This window comes from Plasmodium knowlesi (assembly GCF_000006355.2).
Source record: "Plasmodium knowlesi strain H genome assembly, chromosome: 12".
Classification (NCBI taxonomy): Eukaryota; Apicomplexa; class Aconoidasida; order Haemosporida; family Plasmodiidae; genus Plasmodium; species Plasmodium knowlesi.
In genome coordinates, this window is record NC_011913.2 from 2320737 (window position 1) to 2345122 (window position 24386).

At 38.5% G+C, this 24386-nt stretch overlaps 7 protein-coding genes across 7 annotated transcripts; 5 read left to right on the top strand and 2 right to left on the bottom strand.

Moving 5' to 3' along the window:
- Positions 1–1284: 1284 nt before the first annotated feature.
- PKNH_1251700 (glutamate--tRNA ligase, putative) lies at positions 1285–3693 on the top strand (the record flags this gene model as incomplete). Its single annotated transcript, XM_002259821.1, has 1 exon — positions 1285–3693. One exon carries the CDS (start codon positions 1285–1287, stop codon positions 3691–3693), a length of 2409 nt encoding a protein of 802 aa, XP_002259857.1.
- A 1148-nt stretch (positions 3694–4841) lies between these two features.
- Positions 4842–5892, top strand: PKNH_1251800 (nucleoside diphosphate hydrolase, putative; the record flags this gene model as incomplete). Its single annotated transcript, XM_002259822.1, has 3 exons — positions 4842–5255; positions 5394–5514; positions 5816–5892. The coding sequence occupies 3 exons, from the start codon at positions 4842–4844 to the stop codon at positions 5890–5892; spliced, it is 612 nt and encodes a 203-aa protein (XP_002259858.1).
- Positions 5893–6361: 469 nt separating this feature from the next.
- Positions 6362–9471, top strand: PKNH_1251900 (conserved Plasmodium protein, unknown function; the record flags this gene model as incomplete). Its single annotated transcript, XM_039114194.1, has 11 exons — positions 6362–6509; positions 6708–6878; positions 7089–7226; positions 7419–7597; positions 7721–7852; positions 8071–8163; positions 8323–8375; positions 8533–8608; positions 8716–8859; positions 9039–9130; positions 9267–9471. 11 exons carry the CDS (start codon positions 6362–6364, stop codon positions 9469–9471), a joined length of 1431 nt encoding a protein of 476 aa, XP_038969841.1.
- Positions 9472–10351: 880 nt separating this feature from the next.
- PKNH_1252000 (conserved Plasmodium protein, unknown function) lies at positions 10352–10711 on the top strand (the record flags this gene model as incomplete). Its single annotated transcript, XM_002259824.1, has 1 exon — positions 10352–10711. The coding sequence occupies one exon, from the start codon at positions 10352–10354 to the stop codon at positions 10709–10711; it is 360 nt and encodes a 119-aa protein (XP_002259860.1).
- A 569-nt stretch (positions 10712–11280) lies between these two features.
- PKNH_1252100 (E1-E2 ATPase, putative) lies at positions 11281–17111 on the bottom strand (the record flags this gene model as incomplete). Its single annotated transcript, XM_039114195.1, has 5 exons — positions 11281–11302; positions 11433–11498; positions 11737–13944; positions 14176–16333; positions 16520–17111. The coding sequence occupies 5 exons, from the start codon at positions 17109–17111 to the stop codon at positions 11281–11283; spliced, it is 5046 nt and encodes a 1681-aa protein (XP_038969842.1).
- A 1356-nt stretch (positions 17112–18467) lies between these two features.
- Positions 18468–21743, top strand: PKNH_1252200 (WD repeat-containing protein 16, putative; the record flags this gene model as incomplete). Its single annotated transcript, XM_002259826.1, has 8 exons — positions 18468–19113; positions 19349–19498; positions 19601–19720; positions 19906–20675; positions 20861–21128; positions 21243–21302; positions 21415–21495; positions 21676–21743. The coding sequence occupies 8 exons, from the start codon at positions 18468–18470 to the stop codon at positions 21741–21743; spliced, it is 2163 nt and encodes a 720-aa protein (XP_002259862.1).
- Positions 21744–22132: 389 nt separating this feature from the next.
- PKNH_1252300 (conserved Plasmodium protein, unknown function) lies at positions 22133–23692 on the bottom strand (the record flags this gene model as incomplete). Its single annotated transcript, XM_002259827.1, has 4 exons — positions 22133–23089; positions 23211–23272; positions 23387–23448; positions 23637–23692. 4 exons carry the CDS (start codon positions 23690–23692, stop codon positions 22133–22135), a joined length of 1137 nt encoding a protein of 378 aa, XP_002259863.1.
- Between the last annotated feature and the right edge of the window lie 694 nt (positions 23693–24386).

Here is a 24386-nt window from a genome sequence, read left to right on the forward strand (position 1 = left end):
AGTGCTCGTTTAAGTGCTCCCTTCGCAGTATCAACATGCCGGAAGACTACCCATACAAGTGGATTTTTTTATTCGTGAGAGAATTTTTTTTTTTAAATTAATAAAAAAATGCTACAAGGGTATAATTGCTCCGTGCTATATATCACCACGCATATAATAGGAAAAAACAAACTGGATGCAAATATAAAGAAGCATAATTTTTTTTTTACCACTATCATTGAATATGCACGCATATGTACATGTATATATTTATTTCCGCTTATTGGGACGACTCGCGTGTACACGTTCTTTTTTTTTTTTTTTTTTTTTTTTTTTTTTTTTTTCATACTCATATATGCACGTTGTGAAGATTTTCAGAAGGTCGTTACAGAGGTAAAAATAAACATGTAAATGAACTGCCAAAAAAACAACACGCGAAATTTACAATGTAAAGAGTGAGAAACAGGAAAAACAAAACAAAAAAAAAAAAAAAAAAAAACGAATGAGTCACCTCGGAATAAGCATAAAACAACCGTCGTCGCTACAACTATTTTTATTTTATTTTTTTTTACATGATGATACATACACAGGATGTTTGAAAAAGAATCGTTCATAGCATGACGAAAATTTCGCAAACCTTCCCATTAAGCAGTCGTTTTATTTTTTCATTTTTCTTGCATACCCCCCGAAAAAATAAGAAACAGAAAACGGCAGAAGAGCAAAGCCGGGACGAAATGATAGTATGACAGAAAGTGTGACACTCCCCGCTGAGATTACTGTTCCGCTGCAAATCACAGAGGTATCGTCAAAATTATTAACTTGACTTGGCCCCGTAAGGCGCAACTTCGAAATTTCCCTCATCAAACTTATAACGAGGTTCCTCAAAACCCAGCGGCGCTCACCTGAAAAGGATCCACAGGTGGAAACACAAAAGTGGAAAAAAAAAAAAAAAAAAGGTGCCAAGAAAATAGCACGCCTGTGTTCCAAAAAACTTTATATACGCCCATCTACGTCGCGTTCGCACGTTTCCGCACCGTGTGCACACCGGTATATGCATTCACCTCCCCGTGCATGCGTATTTACCCCACACACAACTTATAAAGAATAAAGAAGTTCATCATAAGGCCGGTAGAAAAGTTCGCCCGAAAGGCGATGACTGTCTAGGTAAACACTTCCGGCTCATCCTCAGAACTCAAAGGTAGAGCAGGATAAATGCGTGATTCCCCGTTCGGTGCCATGGCCTTCAACCCCTTCCTGGCCTGTATAACCAGAAGGCCTTCCCTACTTAAGCTGGCCCAAGAAGAAATGATAGGAGGTGACAAAATTATCATCTACTACGGAAAGAAATACCCCTTCGTATGTAGAACAATACTTAACGTACATAAGATTCTCAGTCAAAAGGAGAACGTAGAGGGAAGAAGTAACCACTTTCCGAATGACAAAGTAAAATTTGTCAAGGACGAAAATGTAGAAGAAATAAAGGTAGAGTTTGTCAACAAAGCAGAAGAAGAAAACGGAGATAAGTGCATAAATACCACGGACAAAATATTTGCAAAGACTTTAGACGAAATATTGCAAACAAAGTTATACCATTCATTCTGTGAGAATAACAAAAAAGAAGACAAACAGACAGACGTCTATGTACAAGCACAGTACGACGAATGGGTAGACTATTTCAGGAACAAACATATGCAAAAGGAAATACTAATAATTTGTGAGTACGTAAATAAACACCTCCATTTAAATACCTTTATATGCGGCGAGTATTTAACCCTATCAGATTTATATGTGTATTACGAAATGTACAGATATTTTAATGTGGCCAATTGTTACAATGTGAAGTACACAAAACAGTTTAGGAATATCAATAGGTGGTTCAAGTTAATCAACTGTTTAGTGAATTATCCAGATGAAGAGTTAAGCACAATGGTAAAGAAGGAACTAGAAAAGAACCAAGTAAATATTACAAAAGATGCAAATAGCAAACAATTGTTAAAACAGAAAACTGTGTGCACTTCCTATGGTGGTAAATTAGAAAATGCAGAAAAGGGAAATGTAATTACGAGGTTTCCTCCAGAACCATCGGGATACTTACATATTGGCCATGCCAAAGCAGCTTTCCTCAACAGTTATTATGCAAATATGTATGAGGGAAAAATGCTACTCCGTTTTGATGATACAAACCCAGTTTTGGAAGACATAAAGTTTGAGACATCCATCATGGAAGATCTAGAAAATTTAGGATTAAAATATGAAAAGATTAGCTACACATCAGACTATTTTGCAGATCTAGAGGATTACTGCATTAAGTTAATAAAAATGGGAAAGGCATATGCAGATGATACGAATGTAGAAGAAATGAGGAATCAGAGAGGGGAAGGAATTGAATCCCGAAATAGAGAGAACAGCGTAGAACAGAATCTACAATTGTTTGAAGAAATGCGTAAGGGAACCGAAATTGGACAGAAGAATTGTATTCGTGCAAAAATTGATATGCAGAGTAAGAACAAATGCATGCGAGATCCCGTGTTATACAGATGCATAGTAGATACACCTCATCACAGACACGGGTTCAAGTTCAAGTGCTACCCCACGTACGATTTTGCATGCCCTATAATTGATTCCATTGAAGGAGTAACGCACGCATTGAGAACGAACGAATACAGTGACCGCATAGAACAATACAACTGGATTATTACAACCTTCCAGTTGAGAAAAGTATACATTTACGAATTTAGTAGAATCTCTTTTGTCAGAACGGTTATGTCAAAGAGGAAGTTAAAATGGTTTGTTGAAAATAAGGTTGTGGATGGATGGCTAGATCCACGTATGCCCACTATCAAAGGGATCCTCAGAAGAGGATTAACGAAAGAAGCCTTGTTCCAATTTATACTAGAACAAGGACCCTCCAAATCAGGAAATCTCATGCAATGGGATAAACTATGGTCCATCAACAAACAAATAATCGACCCAATCATCCCCAGGTTTGCAGCAGTAGATAAAAAAAAAGGAGTTATTCTTAAATTAACAGACTTGACCGAGGACATTGTCGAAAAGACGAGAGATCTACACATGAAAAATAAATCCCTTGGCACATGCTCCATGCTTTATACCAACCGTTTCTTTATCGAATTGGAGGATGCACAAACGTTAGGAGAGCAAGAAGAAATTACCCTCATCAAACTAGGAAATGTTATCATCACCAGTATTGTAAAAGGGGACGACAATGATAATGGAACAGATACCCCAGTCATTAAGGAAGTCATCGGAAAATCCAATTTCGATGGAGACTTCAAAACGACAAAAAAAAAAATACACTGGGTGCCATACATACCCGAAAAATTAATCACCTGTACGCTTTACGAATATGACCACTTAATTACCGTTGACAAATTTGAAAATGATAATAAGGAAGACTGGACTAAATTTATCAACTCCAATAGCAAGTACGAAACGGTGGTGTACTCCGAACCAGCCATCACCTCCCTTAAAGTGTCAGACAGATTTCAGTTCGAAAGAAGGGGGTACTTCATTGTCGACAAGGTTGTGGACAACCACCTTCATTTGATTAAAATCCCCGACGGAAAATCCAAAAACATGTCTATTATCAGTTCCAAGGTAAACCCCCAAAATTTGGCCGGCACCAAAACTAAGGTCCCAGACGCTCTGGAGAAGTCTGCCAAGGGGGACCAAGCTGTCGAAGCGAAGAAGTAGCGAAAAAGTGATATAATGTGGCAGTGGAGACATAGCACTGGAATAGCGCTCATGTAGGGGGAGGGGGGAAACCTCCATCAGGCCACTCGACGCCTCAACCTTCCCGCGCACCAGAATTTCTTTCCATTAATTTTTATTTTCATTTGAAACAAAGCTTTTTCACCCCAATTTTTTTATGGCTTTGTTTTTTTTCCCACCTTCTATTTCTCGCTACATCGCTGCATGGTTACGTGGCTGCTTCATTGATTTATTTTATTTATTTTTTTTTTTTTTTCATTTTTCCATTGCCCATTTTTTCATTTCTTTACTTTTTCGCGCTGACGACGAACATGCAAACCATAGGTCGACCGCGTGTAGTTTAACTGTAGAAGATTGGCCCGCAGAAGCGGCTCGCCGAGGAAGTCGCTTAAATCTTGACTGCGATAGCGTGAACACGATATAAAATAAGGGCACATATAGGCGACCATGCGAATATCCCCCCGCAGTTTTGTCCCGCCATGGGTAACAGCCTTTACCCTCGTAAGGGGGACAGCACATCCCCTCTTTCATTTTTTGCCACCATATATAAGCACGCTGCATGCGCTGTCGCACTTGACCCTGAAAAACAATTTCTCAAAAATATATCACCACTAAGTGAGCCATTTGGGTGAAAACATCGCAAGGAATATATTTTTCTTTTTTTTTTCCTTTGCCTTATTTACCCTATTTTTTTTTTTTTTTTCATTTTAAAAACTTCCAAAGCGTATAAACCAATACGCACAGTATAACTCTATTCTATGTATGCGCCCGGCTTCCCTCCCCCCCCTGGCGTTCTAACAACTGAAGGTATATTTCATTTATTTTAAAAAAATTCTGAAGGCCCCATTTGGTGAAAAATTACTTGCCAAGTTGTTACTGGAAGGACACCCTTCTTTGGAATCTCCCACCACCGCGTGCATTCGTACGAACTCTTCCCGTGAAATTGCATCCTTCCACGTAGTTACCTTCCAACACCCCTCGAAGCTTTCATCCCCTCTCCAATTATGCGCATCCAGGTGTGCTTTCTGTCCCTTGCCCTTCTACTCCTGTGTACACTTTCGCGACTGTACACAACCCCCTGCTGCTGCAACAAATCCAAGCCCTCCACCAGTAACTTCACCACGGCTACCATGACAACAGAAGAAAATGCTAACGTGAAGGACATCATTAACTCCAATTTCGAGGACAATAAAGAGGAGAAAGTGATCATTGTAAATGAAGATAATGAGTTCCAAGAATTGAAAACGAGAAAAATTATGAGAACGCAGAATTTGTGGCATAGAGCTACATCCGTTTTTGTTTTCACCAAAATCGGTGAAGAGTATTTTATTTATGTGCACAAAAGATCCAAGATAAAGGACTACTGCCCATCATACTACTCCATTGGTTTCGGTGGAGTCGTTTCAGAGGGTGAAGATATGCTCGGCAATGCTGTAAAGGAATTGGAGGAAGAAAGTGGGATAGAGAAATCCCCCGAACAGCTTTTCGATTTGGGTGTGGTTAAGTGCGACACGGAATGCTCCAGATGTTTCATTGGTTCCTACGTAAGTTTCACTTGGGGCCAATCGTACCAATTCGATGGTGCGGCTTCTTCGCATTTATGCTTTCTGAAGCGACAATTTAACTCTATCACCAGTGCCTCATGACGCATTTTATCACCCCCACCCTTCCCTCTCCTACAGGTTGTCTTCATTGACCCCGACTTCCAGACCATCCCCCAGTTGAATGAAGTCGAATTTATCACCCGCATTCCGCTGGATGAATTTGATGAATTCTTACAAAAGGAGAAGTTCACAGTTATAAGTAAGAACAGAATTCCCAACTTCCTCATCCTACGTGATTTGCTATGTTGTCGAACATTTCCGCCGCTCCATTTGTGGGCAGTTGGCCCCATCTGAACGTTCCAATGCAGCATTCAGACGGGGAAACTACATATAGCCATTTTTTTTTTTTTTTTTTTTTTTTGTTCATATATTTTTTTTTGTTCATATATTTTTTTCTGTTCATATTTTTATTTGTGTGTGTGTGCATACATATAGGCAAGTACATATTTGCTTACGCTTGGGCACATTTGACTTGGTAAAATTTGTTCCCCACTTTGCAGGCAAAACAGTGTATAACCACCTCAAGCACAAAATGACTAAATCCGCCTTGGACGAAATATACAAGAAAATCAACTAACGAGTTTTTCACTCCATCAGAAAAAAATTAAAAAAGAAAAGAAAAATATATATATATATATATATATATATATATATATATATGCTATAAGTTTTAGTTCCCATGTAGATGTTTTTTTTTTTTTTTTTTTTTTTTTTCTTATACACTCATGTGTACACATTAATTTTTGCATCTCCTTGATCGACGCTGTTTCCCTTCACATCCACGTGTTGATATGACACGAGGCTTCAATGCAGAAGAAACATTTCCTGTCCACTCGCCAAGCCTCATTTATGCCGTCTGTTCTTTCCCTCATGTACGTGAAACAGTTACATTTTTTTGCTGAAACTGCAATGATCATTTTTTTTTCAGCACGTTACTGAGTGCTGAGCTGAACAAACTTCTCCCCCCGAACAACCAAAATAACTTCTCCTCCGAAACGCTCCTGCTTTTTTCCACTATCACCGCCAGAAAAGACAGCGCTTCCCCAATGAAACTTCTCTACATATGTGACACACGCTTTTGCACATTCAACTCCAGGGAGAAAAAATACTTGTTCAAATATTGGGCCTACTCCTTGCAGGATTTGCTCAATAACAGCAGTCAGAGGAACATTCGCCTGTGGCTTGTGTGTATAAGTAGGAGAAGGCCGGCAGTTGTCATAGCAGCCATTGGAGGTCAACGCCAAGCAGACACGTTTCAACCAAATATGTAAAGCGAAACGATGAAAAGGTGTAACTTTCATTGGGGGTAAACTTGTAAAAAAATTCTAGGAGGATTTAACTTTTCAGTTTTTTTTTTTTTTTTTTTTTTTTTTTTTCTCCCCTATTTTACAGATCTAATTGATTACCTCGACGTGCTAACCTTCTCTGACCCATTTGACTACGGAAATGTGAAAAGAGCATTGGAAAATATATCTCCTCATTTTGATTTAAGTGAAAAGAATTCCAGACATGGCAACGATATGGCTGTGGATCCACTCATAGCCTTTTTGAGGAACAGTGAAAGTAGGTATCCACATTGAGGCGTCATTCTATCTCTAATATATATTCCCATTTTTGCATTTTCGCCAAGTGTACTTTACCAAAAAAGGGTACTCACCTCACGCATGTGCTTGCATATCCGCCTACTCCACCACCTACCATATACCACCTACCATATACCACCTACCATATACCACCTACACTCGCGCACTATTCGACCTCTACCAATATCAGACAGGGCAACAATTAAGGAGTGCGACAAAGTAGCCATTTTATCCTGCAACATTCACCAATGGGAGGATAAAGTTCCAGAACTGAAACTTTTCGCTGATGAATTCCGCACCAGCGTGTGTAAATTTTACCTCTTCAATGGTTATATTTCTGTTCACACAAGGAGGAAGTTTCTCCTTCCTTTGGAAAAATAAGGAGTCAACCTAGCAGATGGCCTTCACCACTCCATCCTTAATGAGTATACACACGTGCAGGTGTATATATCGACCTACACGTCTGTGTATTTTTCACCTGTACATCTCCCACCCACCTCTCCCATTCCTTTCATATTAGTACACAAAAGCGCTGCAGACGGAAAGAACAAACTGCCTCAGCTCGGGAGTGCGTTGGGGGAGTACCCAAACTTCTTCCTCAAAAATGTGTTATTGAATAAAATAAATATTTTGCAAATATCCAAGGAGATACTATCCATCACGTTTGTCGTTTCGTTTACCCTCAGCTTACAAAACGAGGTAGGCAGGATGTATATGAGGGGAGGGGAAAGTGAAGATGGATACTAACGAAAAACAAACTCTCCAGCGGAATAGGGGGAGGGCCGTAATTTTCACCACAGTTAAATTCACGAACATCTGCAGCTAGTACTGAAGTGTGAAGGAAGACCCCTAGTAGAAGAAGTGGGACACTCTGCCTTCATCGGGCTGAGCAAATTCCCCGTTGTTTTTGACATACGGGCAAAGGCGCTAAAGGAAGGCATCTCACAGCACTTGGTTAAATCTACGCACATGCCAAAATGCGTTTAAGCATTAGATGGGTCAATGAGCCAACATGCTAATGTGATGTTTAAAAAGAGACTCAAGAGGAGAAGCATCCATAAACATGCTACATGAATGTGCATACATCCGTCTGACTACGTCTATATCAATGACACTGCTCTATAGCCTGGTTCAAACCTTCAAGTCGCTTCACCTTTATTATTTCCCCTCAGATATATGGGATACCCATATTTTTAAGCGACATACATGGGGGTGAGGGGAATTTAATTTCCCTGGAACGCCTATCGAGGGAGCTCCATGAAAATGTAAGAAATGCAAACAGTTGGAAAAAGAAGAAAAAAAAAAAATAATAACGAAAAAATTCACCATCAATATGGGAATTTATTGACTGCCATGGTGGTGTTATCCATCTCCTCCACCAATTGTATATATTTCCCCCTCTCTCGTGGGATGCAAAACCACAGGAACAAGTTATCATCCTGAGGTCGAACATAAACCCGACGGATTTAAAAACACAGTAAAGGGAGACAAACATTACGTGAAAGCGATTCATGTAAAATGGCTAGTCATGTGCTTTACCAGGGTTGCATGCACACAACTAGTATTACTATTTCGTTCTACAGTTATTTTACTATTTATTTATTTATTATTTTTTTTTTCCCCCTCCCGGGAAGCGAAAAAGAGGTTCGCTTCTTATGGGTTGGAACCCCAATGACAAAGTCGGGGATGTCAGTTGCCCTATGTTTGCACGTAAGACCTGTCCTCACATATTTCATTGCGCATGCAAAATCTGTGTGACCTAACACCTCCGTCTCATTTAAACGAATACCTCCCTTGGCCACATTGACCCAACGAAGGGATTAGCTACCCAAGAAACGTATTCCCTATCCATCGAAGAATATTACAAAGAACACGTAGAGGAAAAAAATGAGCACATCTCAGACACAAAGATAAGGGACCTATTCAACTTTTTAATTTTGCTGGATGAGTTTAACCCGTTGGTAGGTCAAAAATATATGATCCCTTAGCAGGAATATATTCTTTACTATGAGTTTTTTTTTTTTTTTTTTTTTTTTTTTTTTTTTTTTTTGCTATTTTTTCCATTTTCACTTATTAAATTACCCCGTAAAAATATATCTGTACACACGATTTCGATCTTTTTGGCGTACTCCCCTCGCAGGATTATAGCAACGAGCGGTTTCAGTATTCCTTCAAGTACGTTCGTGATTCGTTGATGTCTCTCCCCCCAAAGAATGTGCTTTCAAAGAAAAGGTACCTTCAAAGGAAGATCTTATGAGCGTCTACATATTTGCTCCCGTTTATGCCCACATGTAAACATAACTACATAAATATTTTCCGCATTGTCATATACCTGTGTGTATGTTTTTGCTTCCTCCTCCACCCCAAGCAATAGAAAAAAAAAAACGACTCTATTAAAATATGCTGCGTTAGAGGATGTCCCTACTGGTGCAGAGAACGCCATGCCGCTTGGGGGTCGTGGAAATCTGGCTACTCGAAGGAAAAAACAGTCAACCAAAAGCAGAGAAATCCTGGACCCCCGATCCCTCCTTCTAGCCAACATGAATAAGGCTTTCCAAAAGAACATCATATAGGAAGAGCAGAGGGGGGGGGGTTCCCCCCTTGCCAGGAAAGGATTTTTTTTTTTTAACCCTAATTGTTATTGTATCGAAATGCTAACAGTTTTTTTTTTTTTTTTTTGGAGATGAACTTCAACAAAATTAGCAAACCTCTTGAGTGATGTAAAAGTTGCCAACCCATTGAAAAAGTGTTATCTGCGTTTTTTTATCTAGTTATAAAAAAAGTACTGGCATATTTTTGGCAAACTGCTAAATGCAGAACGGATTAGGAAACGACAGCGAGCGGTGCGTAATTTTTTTTTTTTTTTCTTTTTTCCTCCATGGTGGAAATGTCAAGGCTGGCACACTGAGCTACAACGCTCTGTGAATGGTGAAGCTGAAAAAAAAAAAAAAAAAAAAAAATTATATGCAAGTTAACAGAGCAATAGGAGTAAAAAATATTGGAGGAATGTTTGAAGAGAGACGAACGCTCTTAATCATCCTAACCAAACATGCGGAAGAGCAAAAAATAAATAAATGGTTAAATGTTAGGAGGAGTATAATTCATCACCCGCGCACTTGTAAGAGTAAAAATAGCCGCGACATTACTGCGCACAGAATAGTATGTACCTTGCCATCGAGCATTCTGATCTTGCGGCCTACTTGTCGAGCAGGAAATTAGAAGACGAAATGCTACCGCGCAATTGTGGGCACCGCTTATACAATCTCTGAATAAAGGCGGACACACAACACAGAGAACTGGCACGGGATAAGAACTAAGCGAAGACGCCAAGTGAAGAATCGAACGCGACACAAAAAGCAGTCGTGTAAATTTTTCGCACCTCACGACAGGTGGGACCAACGTGAAGCCCTACAATGCAGAACAATAATCTCCACGACGCACACCTGCCAAATCATGGAAGACAGAAAACACGATCCATCAAACAAAACGAAGGAGAATGTGAAATTCTCAAAATTTGTAACTTCGCTAAGTTTTATGAAAAAAAATATAAATGAGAAGGAAGAGGGAATAAAGAAAAAAGTTAAGTATGCCAATGATGAGCATGTGTGGATACTCAAGGAATACGAAGAGGAAGGAAATGCCTTTTTGAAGAAGCAGGCAACACAGAAAAATAAAAATAATGTTTCTCTGAATTGCCTCGGAAGGAAATCATACAAAAATTACAACAATTACGTAAATCTGTACAATATAGAGATTAAAAAATTTATCAACTCCGTTCGAAAGAATAAGCCAATCAATTCCTTGAAGGAGTAAAAAGATATCTGGCCCTTTTTTGGGACACTTAACATTAGATTGTCCATATATATATATATATTTTTTTTTTTTTTTTTTTTGTTCTACCATTTGTAAGTGTACATGCCTCTTTTTTTACATCTCCTCATTTCGGATGTTGTGTTGCTCAGAAAAAAAAGAGGAAATGGCACCAGGTGAATAGACCGCCCTTTTTCCGCACTTCATTTGGCAAACGTTTGTTACACTTACCTTTCACTTTTTCATTTTTTTTTATTTTCACCTTTTTTGCCAAGTTTGTTGTGTGCACGTCGTGTCATTCATTTCGAGCGAAATGCGCATCGAAATGTGCAGCGTAACCAACTGTGAGAACAGAAAATATGTGCATATATAAAACACGCGCTTGGCACACAGTGATAGAAAACAAGCACACAATAATACTTTTTTCCACAAAAACAAACCAATTGGTCGTTTTGAATTGGAAAGAAAAAAAAAAAAATAATAAAAAAAGGAAAAATGGAAAAATGGAAACACCAAATTTTACGTACAGGCGAATAAGCGACTCTTCTTTTTTTGTATTCTCGTTTTGCCTGTCACACCCAACTTTTGCGTGTCCTACGAGGGAGAAAAAAGCGAAGCGATAAAAAAAAAAAAAGAACATAACTAAATGGACCGCAACGTGGAAGGGAAGAAGATGCCGCGTGTCTCCCCTCCTCGCAAACATTCCAGCGAAATGATTACTTACACCTTCAGGTCGTACTTATACCTCTTCGACATGTAACTCCGCTTGTATTCATTCAGGGTGTCAAATCTGCAAAAAAAAAAAAAAAAAAAAAAAAAAAAAAAATGTGAAAAGCAGCGGTATTTGTAGAATGGATCACCTTCCCCCCTAGACCGGGAAAGGGTTGTAGTAATTGTTGTGCTGGTTGTGGTAGTCAATTCGTTCGAACAGTCATATGTTCGTCAAAACGGTACTGCATATAACAGATTGGTGGCAACATGCGTATTCCCCCTTTTCTCGGAACAAGCGCTAAAAGCTATCCACTTACACGCTCCTTTCCCGCGGCTCATACAAATTCTGAAAGGTTTTAAAAGAACTCGCAGGCAAGAGAAACAACCCGAGGCGCAAAGTAACAAAGTAAAGAACCAAGTCCAGCAAACAACAGGCGAAACAAAATACCCATTGCAATAGAGTCAACCCCGTCACGTGTAAGTTAAAGAAGAATGAGCCGAACTGAATGACAAAAATGTGTACCCCCATCAGAAAAAAAAGAATTATAAATGTCATGTAATTTTCCAAAACCAGATTCAGTAATATCACATTAAAACTGTCATTAGGTAAACTTGATTTAGAGATGATTTGGCTAGCTATTTTCAGTAAGGAAAACTTGTTCTCTCCATTGTGCAATTCATCCGTGTTTGGTACTTTTCCACTTGCATTTTTCCCCTCTGCACCATTTTCAAATTGGTTGTTTAGTTCCTTTCCCGAATTCTTCACATTCTCCAGGTTAACCAAGCTAGTAGATTTTCTCTCCTCTTTCAGCTCCTCCATAAATTGGTTGATATCTTCGGAAAGTTCCTTCTTACCTTCCCCTTCTATACCCACTAAGGGCATAATGTAGTTGCTAAATTTGTCAATTTGTGGCCCCTTGTACATCTCCCAAAATATGTGTATGTCCCTCAAGAAGGACTTCAAATAAATATGAACATAGGAGAAAAAGAAAAAGAGAAAAAAAATGTTAAAAAGAATAGTGCCATGTCTACCTGGACTGATATAACTGTCCCATTCAGCCAATGATCTGTAATCATTCTTAACATCAATAACATTTTCTATTTTTAAATTTTCTAAATTTTTCTTCAAACGAATACAAGATCGTATCGTGTAAAAGAAGCTGGACTTATCCTTATCTGTAAGGTATGCGAATTCCGAAAATTCTAGCAAATTCCTCATATCTGGAGTAACGAAATCCCATTTAGATTCAGGAATAAATAAATGTCCAAAGAAGAATACCAAAAATAGAATTACCGTCTTGGACAGAATAGAGGATATCATACTGTTAATGTCATTTTCCTTAAAAAAGTCGTATGTCTGTTTTTTTTTCTTCCCAACGGTACTTATGGAACTCTTACGATAACAAGATAGGTAGTGAAAAATAACGTTCTTCACAAAATATATATACAATATTTGTATTGTACTTAAAAATTCAAATCCATTTACCAACGTACAAACGGTTGAGAAAATGACAAGGCAGACATAAAACGTGATGTTGTACTCGATGAATAACTTTATATTGGTGAGAATACAATTTGAGAAGTTTTTCAATTTTACAAAATCATACAAACTTTTGTTCAAAATAACAATGTCGCTTTTCTCCTTACTTTCTCCTGTACCCCTGTTGTCGCATATGCGTAAGCTGTATAACCCCTCTCCGCAGTCTATACTGCTTTCATTTGTCACGAGTGCATTTTTCCCGTAATAACTCGAAATACTCATCAAACGTGATAACTCCGTATTCTCACATTTGTAAAAAATGTTGTTACTTAAGAGAAAATCGTGCTTTTTTTTTTGCGCATCATTTTGGCTAGCCATATTAATCATCACGTTATCATCACATTCTTTTAAATTTAAAATTTCACTTCTACATTTGTTGACAAGCAAAGATTTGCTATTCCACTTCTTCAGGGTGTACTTCCCAAGATTTGATCCCTCCAGATGGGTGGTCTCATTGTATTCATTTCCATCCCCGCTTTTTCTTTTTATGTCATTCGCGTTCTTCTTGTCCTCCTCCTGGGGATGGTTACCAAACCTCTCGTCATCATTTTGGTAGTGCAAATCAAGCGTTTCCTCTTCGCCCACCAACTTTGCATTGTACAGTTTGAAATTTTCAAAGAAATGCGGGAATTCACAAAAGAGCTTCTTCACCTTAGACATACTGTGCTTGCTGAACAACTTGACGCTCATGCCATTCGCTTGCAACATTTTGTAATCGAAGTAGAAATGCTTGGTTAGCATTTTTTCAAAAACCATGATGGAAACACACGTATAGTCATTCTGTTCTACATACTTAAGGTAAGTTTCATCCAGGTTCTTATTCATTTCTTTGTTGTCAAACGTGTAGTCGTTGTTGTCTTCGTATTGGAAGAGCTCCTCACTCTCCTTTGCACTAAGCGCTACTTCTTTGTAGGCGAAGCATATAATTTCTTCGTGCTTTTCCTCATGCACCTGCTGGACTTTTCCTTTCATCTGGGCGATGTCGCTGCGTGGGGGGAAGTACAATGGTATTATAAATGTTTATGTGCAAAACGGTTCATGTGCAAAACGGTTCATGTGCAAAACGGTTCATGTGCAAAACGGTTCACGTGCAAAACGGTTCATGTGCAAAACGGTTCATGTGCAAAACGGTTGATGCGCAAAACGGTTCATGTGCAAAACGGTTGATGCGCAAAATGGATGATCTGTGTCATGCTCACCGCCCCTGCGAACTAACCTGCGCAGAGAGTCACCGTCCAGGTATTGGCTGCACTTGGGAAGGACCAGACTAGCACGACCCCTGAGGAATATGCGCAGGATTGTGGGGGGATACCCGCCTTGTGCACCAGACCCTTCCTTGCTCCAAAACCCTTCTTCCGACAAGACGAACGAAATGACAAAATCGTGCCCACTAGATATAACACGAAATAAGTGTTTCTTAGGGATGAAATAATCTTCGAGGTTTATTTCGAATCCCTTCAAGAATTTTAAGAGGGACAAATCTATGTACAAGAAGTTTTCATTGTAATGGTACAAGTTGCTGGTGGTGAAAATGCCCTGGACAAGAATCTTGAAAAAGAGGTTCCTCGATATTTCTGCTTTCTTTTCCTGGTCCTCAGTCAAGTTAAGGAATTTTTGTTCTACTTGCATATCTCCCATTACATCCAACCCGGTGCAAAAGCATATGTCAGCGTTGCAAAAGAAGTACACACACCTGTACTTTGTGTACCTTTCCAAATCTACATAAATGATGTTAGTGAAGAGAATTTTCTCGAAAGTGTTTTTTCTCTTTAAAATAAAATTTTCCCGAATGATTTGCTTCGAATTTATCGCTATGCAGTTTTGCAACAACAGAGGCATTTGGTCAATGGATAACAGAAGGTACTTGAGAATTTCCAAAATTATGCAGTTAAGGAGAAACATCAACATATTGTAGGCAGAGGTCTGCATATTATTCTCCACCAAATTTATTAAGAAGTGAATAAATACAAAGAGGATGCAAAGGATACAATAAAAAATTATTATTATGACAACATTTTTTGAAAAGCTATTTATGATATCTTCCAGTTCCGTACTCTCCTCCATGTCTTTAATTGTATTTTGGAACATCTGCTTATTTTTACTAACACAGGTGGTTAGCATTACTCCTGTTCCTTCTTTTACCGTTGATTCTGACAAGACAAGGGGGGAGTATTCAAATAATTTTTCAAAATTTGTAGCTAATTTATTATTTTTACTATTTCTATTTTCTCCTCCCTTTTCATTTCCACTTTGATTTAACATGTCTATTTTCCCCTGATCTTCTGGATTTTCATCCGTATTATGCTCCCTCGTTGTAATTTGTACATTGGTATCTCCGACTTGTTCTCTACTTAACTTTTTTAAGGTCATCTTTACCTTCAAATTAAGTATTTCGAAATAATTCAGTTTTTTTTTTCTTAGTTCATTAACACTGATCTTTCTCTTTTTCGATTTCTCATAATAGTACATATATTCGTCAAGGCTTATTTTTTTCTTCCATGTTTTTTCAAACTTCAAAATGTTTGACTCATCTACAACCATGTTGTTACTTCTGATGAGGATGCCATCTGCTGGAATCACATCCCCCTTGAACAGGTACACAATGTCACCTACTAAAATGTTCTTACTGTTAATTTTATATAGGTTATTCTCGAATATTATGTAGTTTAATAGGTTTCTTTTTTTCTCTTTTGCTATATCTGTGGAGTTTTTTCTTCCATCTCCACTTTTGTCTACCCTTTGAGTGTCTGAACTGGGGCTCTTCTCCCCATCCGACTCGTTACTTAGAAGAACCTTCTTCTTGGTAGCTGCATTGGAACTACCTTCCTCATCTTGCATCTCTACCCTTCCATCTTTTTGCTCTTCAGTCGATAGCAACTTGGAACCCGTCTTACTTTTCCCTTCTGCGAATACACCTTCCACGTTGACTCTAGAAGTGTTTGCCTTTTGCACCCCAAAATCGTCCCCATTTGGTGCTAACTCCCCCTCCTGCTTGGCACCTCCCTCAGAATTCACAGCGGAACATCCCAAGGGGATAATTTCCTTAAAATTTTCCTGCACATAACTGGAGCGCTTGTCTGCACTAAACACCTCGTAGTCAAGGAGCTCTTCATTTATTCTGTTCAGAAAACTCTTTAGGAAGAAATATTTGGAATATTTTTTTATTTCGATCGTTTTTCTGCTTTCATATTTTGCAAACATGGCTTTCCCCTTTGGTTTCTTTCTTATAAAGTTCCTACATATGTAGTTTTCTTTAAAGTTGTTCATCTTAGATGTAATCGAGTTGATTCTGTTTTCCTTTGCGTAGTGCACAGCCGTCAGCGCCACAAGACCCATGGTCACTAGGAGGGAGAAGAACAGGGACTCCAGAAATTCTGCGAGGGGAAAACCGAATGGATAAAGAAATCAGACATGCATTAAGACAACAATGCAAAACCAAATGGCAATGTAAAATGGTAAAACCCAATGGCAATGTAAAATGACAAAACCAAATGGAAATGCAAAATGGCAATGCAAAATGGAAATGCCATGCAACAATTCCCCTCAGAAGTTACTCCCACCTATGAGGTTTTCCCCGTCACACACGTACGTCACAAACGTGTAGAAATAAACGCAAGACAAAAAAACACTCAACGGATAGTTCGCCAAGTATATCTTAACGACAGAAAGGTAAGTCAACGAGGGAAGGGATTGAATTATGTTAGAACAGTAACTATAAATTCTATAACTATTTATGATATTGATTTTCTTGTTAAATATAAAATAGTCTGGAAGCTCGTTCACATTTCCTACTCCTTTGCTAGTATGTTTTTCCTTCTGCCAACCAACCGTGTCTACGTTTTTCCCCGTCCCTACCACATCGGATGAACTCTCCCCCTGAGGAATATTTTCCTCCTTCCTTCCATAGACACACTTCAATAATTTTCGAAAAAATTCTAACTTGCATTTTTGCAAAAATATGTCATCAAAATGTTCATCCAAATAAAAGTTTAGTCCATTTTCTTTGCTAATAACTTCCTCCATTAAATGCTTGGAACTCCTAACCACCTTGAGATCCTCGTTGTAGTCTTCATTTTTTATATACTTATCAAAAATACCCTTAAAGAATTTCGCCTCATATGGAAACAAGCTTTTCGTAATTTCGTTGTTCATTTTTTTGTTATGGGGTAAGTGGTCTATGGAGATTGCACTAAAAAAAAAAAAAAAAAAAAAAAAAAAAAAGGGCAAGTAAACAAAGGCACACAAAGAACATTCACTAGGTTGTTAACCCTCCTTGGAGTTATGTCCTTTTTTTTTTCTTTTTTTTTTTTTTTTTTTTTTTTACGCTGTTTTCTCACCCTTCAGATTCACCAAGTTCGTCTCGTTACTTGTCGGCGCGTCTAATGGGTGATAAAGCTAAATTAACATTTCCCTCTCAATTTTGTCCGTTATTTCATTTTCTGTTCTTATACTTTGCTCATCTGCCGTAACTGCTTCTCCCTCGATTGTGCCTTTTTTTTTTTTTTTTTTTTTCAAATAATAGGTACCTTAGCTCCTTTGCACTTCGTTAAGAGATTCTTCCTTTTTTTTTTTTTTTTTTTTTTTTTCTTTTCCCTGGTGTGCAAACCCCTTCTAGCCATCCCTGCTTCTACACCTCGGGTGCACACAAAGTGGACAGCGACGGGGAGAGGATTCACACGTGACTTGTCGCATATCAGATGTGACAAAAGGAAAAGGAGAAAATAATATTCCATGAATCACTTTCCCCCCTTGCATGTGTGCCATTTCCATGCGCTGAGGACTCACCAAATTACGCACTTCCCCGAGAATCATTCACTTTTTAACGCGAGCATTTCACCCCATTACTTTCCAAAATAGCATCTACACTATTTTCTCTTTATATTCACCTGGGGGATACACATCGAAAAGTGCACATTTGGCTAAAGACAATTTTGTGAGACATTACACATATGGACATGAGATTAGAAGTTAGAATCATTTTTATCTTTTTTTTTTTTTTTTTTTTTTTTTTTAATTTTTTTTTTTTTTTCTGCCTTTGTGAGCCCAGTAAGCTTCCTCCCCAACGGGGACAACACGTAGTGGAAAAATAGCGACAGCATTGTCGTAACAATACGGATACGCGAGTGCATATTTTGTCTACTCCGCAACTGCTATTAACATTAAGGGGAGCACTTCGGTAGGTGAAAGTTCTCTGCAGCACCCCTCAGGTGTTTACGTCAAAATGTAAATATAGCTACACGAGGTAATGTCAATCTGTTTCCTCCGATATAAATAGCTTTTTTTTTTTTTCCGTTGAAAGAGGCACGGGAAGTACTTCCACCGAGATGCGCCCTGAGCGTTTGTGAATGTAACGAAATGCCCGCGCCGAAGGGTTTTCCCTTGTCCGGTTGAACTGCCCCCTTCACTCGGTTGTGAGGTGAGGCAGTTGTGAGGTGAGGCAGTTGCGAGGTAAAGCAGTTGGAAGGCGAAGCGGTTGCAGTTGCAGTTGCGAACGAGGAAGTCAGCGCCATGGAGAAGAAACTCGTGGCGGAATCCTACATTGGGTTCAACGGAGCCATCTCTAACAACCTGATCCTCATAAGACATGAAAAAAAAATAGACAAGAAAACATACCAAGAAAAGTTAAGACTAATAGAGAAAGAAGAAATTTTAGAAAACGAAAAAAAAAAAAAACTGAAAAGCGTTTATAATTTAAAGAGCATAGACATCAATCACAACTACTATGAATTAAAGAAGGAGGAACTTCGTTACCACTTCTACATGATCTATGCCATAGGAACCAGCATAATAAAAGAGGATGTGGTAAATAATCACAGAACCATATTTAAAAGTAACAAAAATAGAATCACCAAGTTATATGTAGATGATGCCAAGAAATATATCTGTTGTTGTAAGGAAAGTAAATTAGTATCCGATATATATATATACAATTTTGAGAATGACGAGGATCCAATTATTTTGTCTCTTCACAAGTTTAGGACTCTGGATATATCCATCAGTAAAGATGGAAAGTATTTACTTTCTTCCGGTGGGGACGATGATAAAACGTTGATTTTGACACAAATAGAAAATCAAAAATTTATTTACAAGTCCTCTTCGGATTATCCCTACTCTAACGTTTCCTTTTTCCATAACTCAAACAATTTCATAATAGGTGAGTTCGTCTTCCCTCTTTTAGTAAAGGGGAAGATTCGTCCGAGTTTCGTCTGTGATTCGTCTGTGATTCGTCTGTGATTTGTCGCCAAAAAGTTACACTTTCCTGCATGTCGTGCCTGGTGGGGGAGAGGATTTCCACCATTAAGGAACCCAAACTGAGGAGAAGCACTCTGCCCCTCCCCCTCTTATCATATTTCCTATATTTTTTTTTTTTTTTGCCTTTTCATACGAAGCCAAACTTAACAGCATCAAGATCTGCTACTACGACTTCACGAAGAAGCTGATGAGCGAAGAGGAAGTGAACACCTCCATTTATAAGAGACAATTTGTGTGTCTCCAGCTGAAAAAAAACGATGAGTACGCCTACCTCGGCACAACCACAGGTAAGGCGTAGCAACGCAAGTGAACACTCCGTATGTACCTGCTAGTGACGCGCTTAGTGAAGTGGGTTCCTCCACGGTGAATTCTGTACCATCCACCCATAGGGGATGTCCTCGTGGTGAACATCAAGTCAAAGGTGCTCGAGAAGATTCTCCCAGAGAACTACCTCTTCAGCAACGGGATAAACGTGGTGAAGATTCTAAACGACAACACCATCTTGACAGGTAACAAACGCGGGTGCACTTCAATGGCGGGGGGAAATAAATCGTGGGAAAAAGTAGAAAATAACTAGAAAGGAACACACAAAAAAAAAAAAAAATAGAGACCACTACAGAATGTAAAAGGGCGCTTCTCACAACGAAACATATTCAATCCACTGTAACCATTTTATTCACCCACACCTGTGCAGGAAGCGGAGACGGCTATGTTAGCCTAATAGACGTGGAAGAAAAGAAAATCGTGAGAAAAACAAAGCTGTATGGATCCATCAACTCCATAGAATTGAGAAACGAGTCAACCCTATATATCAGCGTCCACGAAAATATCATATACGTGATGGACCTAATGAATAACACACACAAAGTGTTAATGTTACTGCAGAACAATTATATTCGAGACATGTGCTTCCCCTACAATTATAACTATATTATGTACACCTGTAGCTATAACAATATAATGGCGTGGAATTTTTACGAAAAAAAAGTTATTTTTTTAAAAAATATAGAAAAAGGAAAATTCATCTACTACGATAAAAAAATCTTGAACATACCAACAGATAAAAAGGAGAAGTTATGCAAAATGAATAAGTTGAATGAAGCAAAAGTTGCACACACTTTGGAAAAAAAAAATAACAATGAAGACAAATTCGAAAAAATAAATAAAAACTTAACATGTCACAGTATACAAATTACGAAAGATGGCAAATACGTTGCTCTCTCTGTCCACAACAATATTTATTTATTAACTTCAAAATATATGAAAATTGTTACAGTCATTTTAAACGCCCATTATGATTACTGCAGTGTTTTGCTTTTTCACAATCAGTATGATTTAATTACTGCTGGAAATCATGGCGATATTAAATTCTGGAAATTTCAAAATTCCAAATACGTCAATGTGAATATCTTAACTTTCCACTGCATGCCCATCAACAAGATCATCCTCTACGGGGACAAATACGTAAATTCCGAGCAGCGTCGTCATGCAGGGACGAACTAGAGATGTGGCGATCTGGCCATGTGTACATGCAACTGGGTGATATGCATTGGTGTACCTTGATAAAGCTTTTCCCTTTTTCCATCTCTCCACTGAAAGGAGTAGACACATATTCCACACCCCTCCACCCTTTTCACCCCAACCAACAGCTCTGCAGCTGTAGCGAAGATGGACTCATAACCATTTATAATATCGAAGAAAGCACACTTGTGAAAAAAATAATAGACACGAGCAACACAAGATATAGACAAATCTGCCTGAACAAAAAATACGATATCCTCCTCTGCTGTGGAAATAACAACATTTTTATGTACTACGATTTGATAAAAAAGGAAATCAACAAGCACTTTTACTATTCCCCGTTTCACAATGTCCTTGCCGTCGACATGGACAAAACGGGGGCGTACTTCATAACAGGTGCGTACTGGGATGAACCAGTCGGAACATATATAGGATCGTCTACATACATATATCTGTACCCCTGTCGCTGCGCTGTCATCTGTATCTGACCACCCCTTTACGCACACACAGGCTCCGACGACTGCAAGCTGCGGCTGTATGAATTCAAAACGTGCACTTGTCTCTACATAGGTATGACCCCCTCTGCATTTTTCACGATTGCGCAGATGAATCATTTCGTAGCTACATCAACAATTAGCTATAACTGCTCCTAATCGCCCCCCCCCTCCCCTTCCCCCCGCAGGAGATGCACACAACGACGTTATAAACAAATGCTTGTTCACGGTTGATAATCATTTCATCATATCGGTTTCGAAGGACGAAAGTAAGGCACACGCAGTTAGCCACCCGCTCAGTGGAACAAAAAAAAAAAAAAAAAAAGACACCGCAAAACGGAAAAGCCCAACCTTGCCATATGCAGAGCTCAGCTCAGTCTCACGGAAAAAGCAAAAAAAAAAAAAAAGTAACAAAATGAATGCGTCGATCAATTCCCCATACTGTGCAGGCATAATTTACTGGAACGTTCCGACCGAAATGAAGAAACAGGACTTGCCAAAAGAGCTCGAGGAATAGTCCTGCTCGCATGCATAGGAAGAAGTATCCTATGGGGCGCTGCTGACAAAAGCAACACCTTTTTATTTGCCAATTGTTTTTTTTTTTTTTTTTTTTTTTTTTTTTTTTTTTTTTTTGCATGTCTATCACCCCGGGACAAATGTGTCACACAAAAATGCCAACATTTTATGCACATTCATACATACCCACACGAAAGAAAAAAAAAAAAAAAAAAAAAACAGAAGGAAAAAGAAAAAGAAACGGAAAAATACACTAAAATGTTTCACGTAAAGACGATTAAAACAATTCCGATTAGAACAACAACAACAAAAAAAAAAAATTTAAACGACGTAGTAATAAACAAAAAAAAAAAAAAAAAAAAAAAACGCCATTGGGGCAAAAGGGAATGCCTAATTCATATGCGTGAAAAGTATCTCGTCAAATTTGGACGTAAACCAGATCTCTGGTCCACATATGTCAAACTGTAATTGACAGAAAAGGAAAAAACAGTTAATTTTCGTATTTTTAAAATCGTATTTATCAAAAAAAATCATATTATTTTTTTTAATTATCGCTTTGATTTCTTCACTGTACATGTCAACATTCCTCAATTTCGTACTTCGAAGTACAGTGAAAAAATAGTATTTAAATCCTTGACTGATATTATTCATGTCATTCAGTTTGTCCTTAGCTAACATGTTACTGTTCCTTCTTTCTTCTGCCTCGTAGTTCTCCTCCTGTTGCTTTCTCCTGATATCTTCACAGATTTCTTCAGTTGTCGAAATAGTGTTATCCTTGACTTCCCTCATATGGAAATTATTTAAATGCAAATGTTCATTTTGCACAAGAACATTTGGATTTTTTAGCAGATTTTTTAATTTTACAAATGGAGACTCATTCTTAACTTTCACTAAAATACTTTCATCCGTTATAAATAAAAAACTGTAGTCCCTGTAGAGAGTTCTCAGCACAACATAGTTGGGCCTGTTGGATGTGTCTTTATATCTTTTCTCGAACAACCTTAATTCAGGGGTACAGCTACTGCCAATATTTATTTGTGTTATGTCATCATACAATAGTATTTTCCTTGACCAATTCGCCATGATACATATATGTCCACGGTTAAATTTTAATATTTTTTTTTTTATTTTTCCTTTTCTTGTAACTTTGATGGCTAGAACTCCCTTTAGTATTTCCTTCATGGCTATCAAATAATTTCGAAAAAGTGTGTACTGCTCCGTGCAATATAGTAGTGCCATTCGAATTCTGATCGCCTCGTTCACATTTAAATAAGGGCTCATCGCCTTCGCTACGAATTCGACATCTTCGTCTCGCTCGTTCACGTTCATCAGGAAGTCGTACTTTTTCTGCAGTGCGCGTTCGGGGGGGGATGGATGAGTAAATCAGTCGCTTCGCCTATACACACGCACATGTACACTGCACTCGTGTGTATATATATGCACGTGTGAATTTCTTCATATATTTTACCTCATTTTGCGCAGCCTTGTTCATAAAGAAGGGGAGTTTCTTCGCAGAATTTTCGTCGACCTCTACAGGGGGAGGGAGAAGGAATGAGCAGTGTCCTCAGGACTTCACGAATAACCATTTCCCAATGGGAGTTACTCCCCCCCATGGCAGCTCTACCTGAGCATTTTCCAGCATACCATTTTTCTCCTTTAATATCTTTTCATGCAGCTTAAAATTTTGATCAATTTTTCCATAGGCCCTAAGAAGAGGGGTGGGGTGTTGGAAGAGACAATAAATGAACAGATATGCGTTGTACTCCCGGTAACCATATTGGTTGGAGACCACGTGGATGCAGGTTACGTGGCGCATAATGTGCAACGGATCGCGCAAGGAAACAAGAACATGTATTCCTATATGTGTGCATAGCATTCCTTTCTGTCTACTTACTCGTATACGATTTCTTTGGGGTTCCTCCTTTTCTGCAGTATTTCCTGAAAACTCATTTTATTCTTTTCGATTTGGACAATTGGGATGAGGTTGAGGGGGGAAAGACAAGTTGGTGTAACAGCCCTCCAATATCGGGGTCAAATAAATAATTCTTTTGGAAGATGAAAAAAAAAAAAAAAAAAAAAAAAAACGAATTTCCGCTTTGTATTTATCCTTATGCTTGCAACTATGAATATATACTCGCAAGTGTGCAAATGAAGATGAAGACAAATGTCCCACATGTAACTAAACTACATATTTGTAATTATATTCATAACGAACAAACTCTAACACTTTTATTTCTACAGATGTTCGTGATAACTGCCCCCCTCCAAAAAAAAAATAACGCGGAAATGTTCCTGGAAGGAGGAAACCACTTTAAGCAGGTTCACCGTGCGTTGGTGAACATTTCTTTACGTCTGGCAGATGGGGCATCGTGTATTTTTTTGGCGTCTTTTTAGTCTTTTTAGTCTTTTTTTTTTTTTTTTTTTTTTTTTTTTTTTTTCCTCTTTACGCCTCAAATTTCGTGCCGATCGCGTCACTCGCTCAGCCAGAAGAAGTAAATTTTTCGACACTACAAGTTCTGAAAGCAAAATATAAAAGTGAGGAAAATTCAAAAAGGCAAATTGTGAAAAATGTCCCTCGGTGCGAAACCCCCGCGAGGGAAAACGCGTTATTGTTGAGTCGCCAAGTATGCACAAGAGGGAGTAG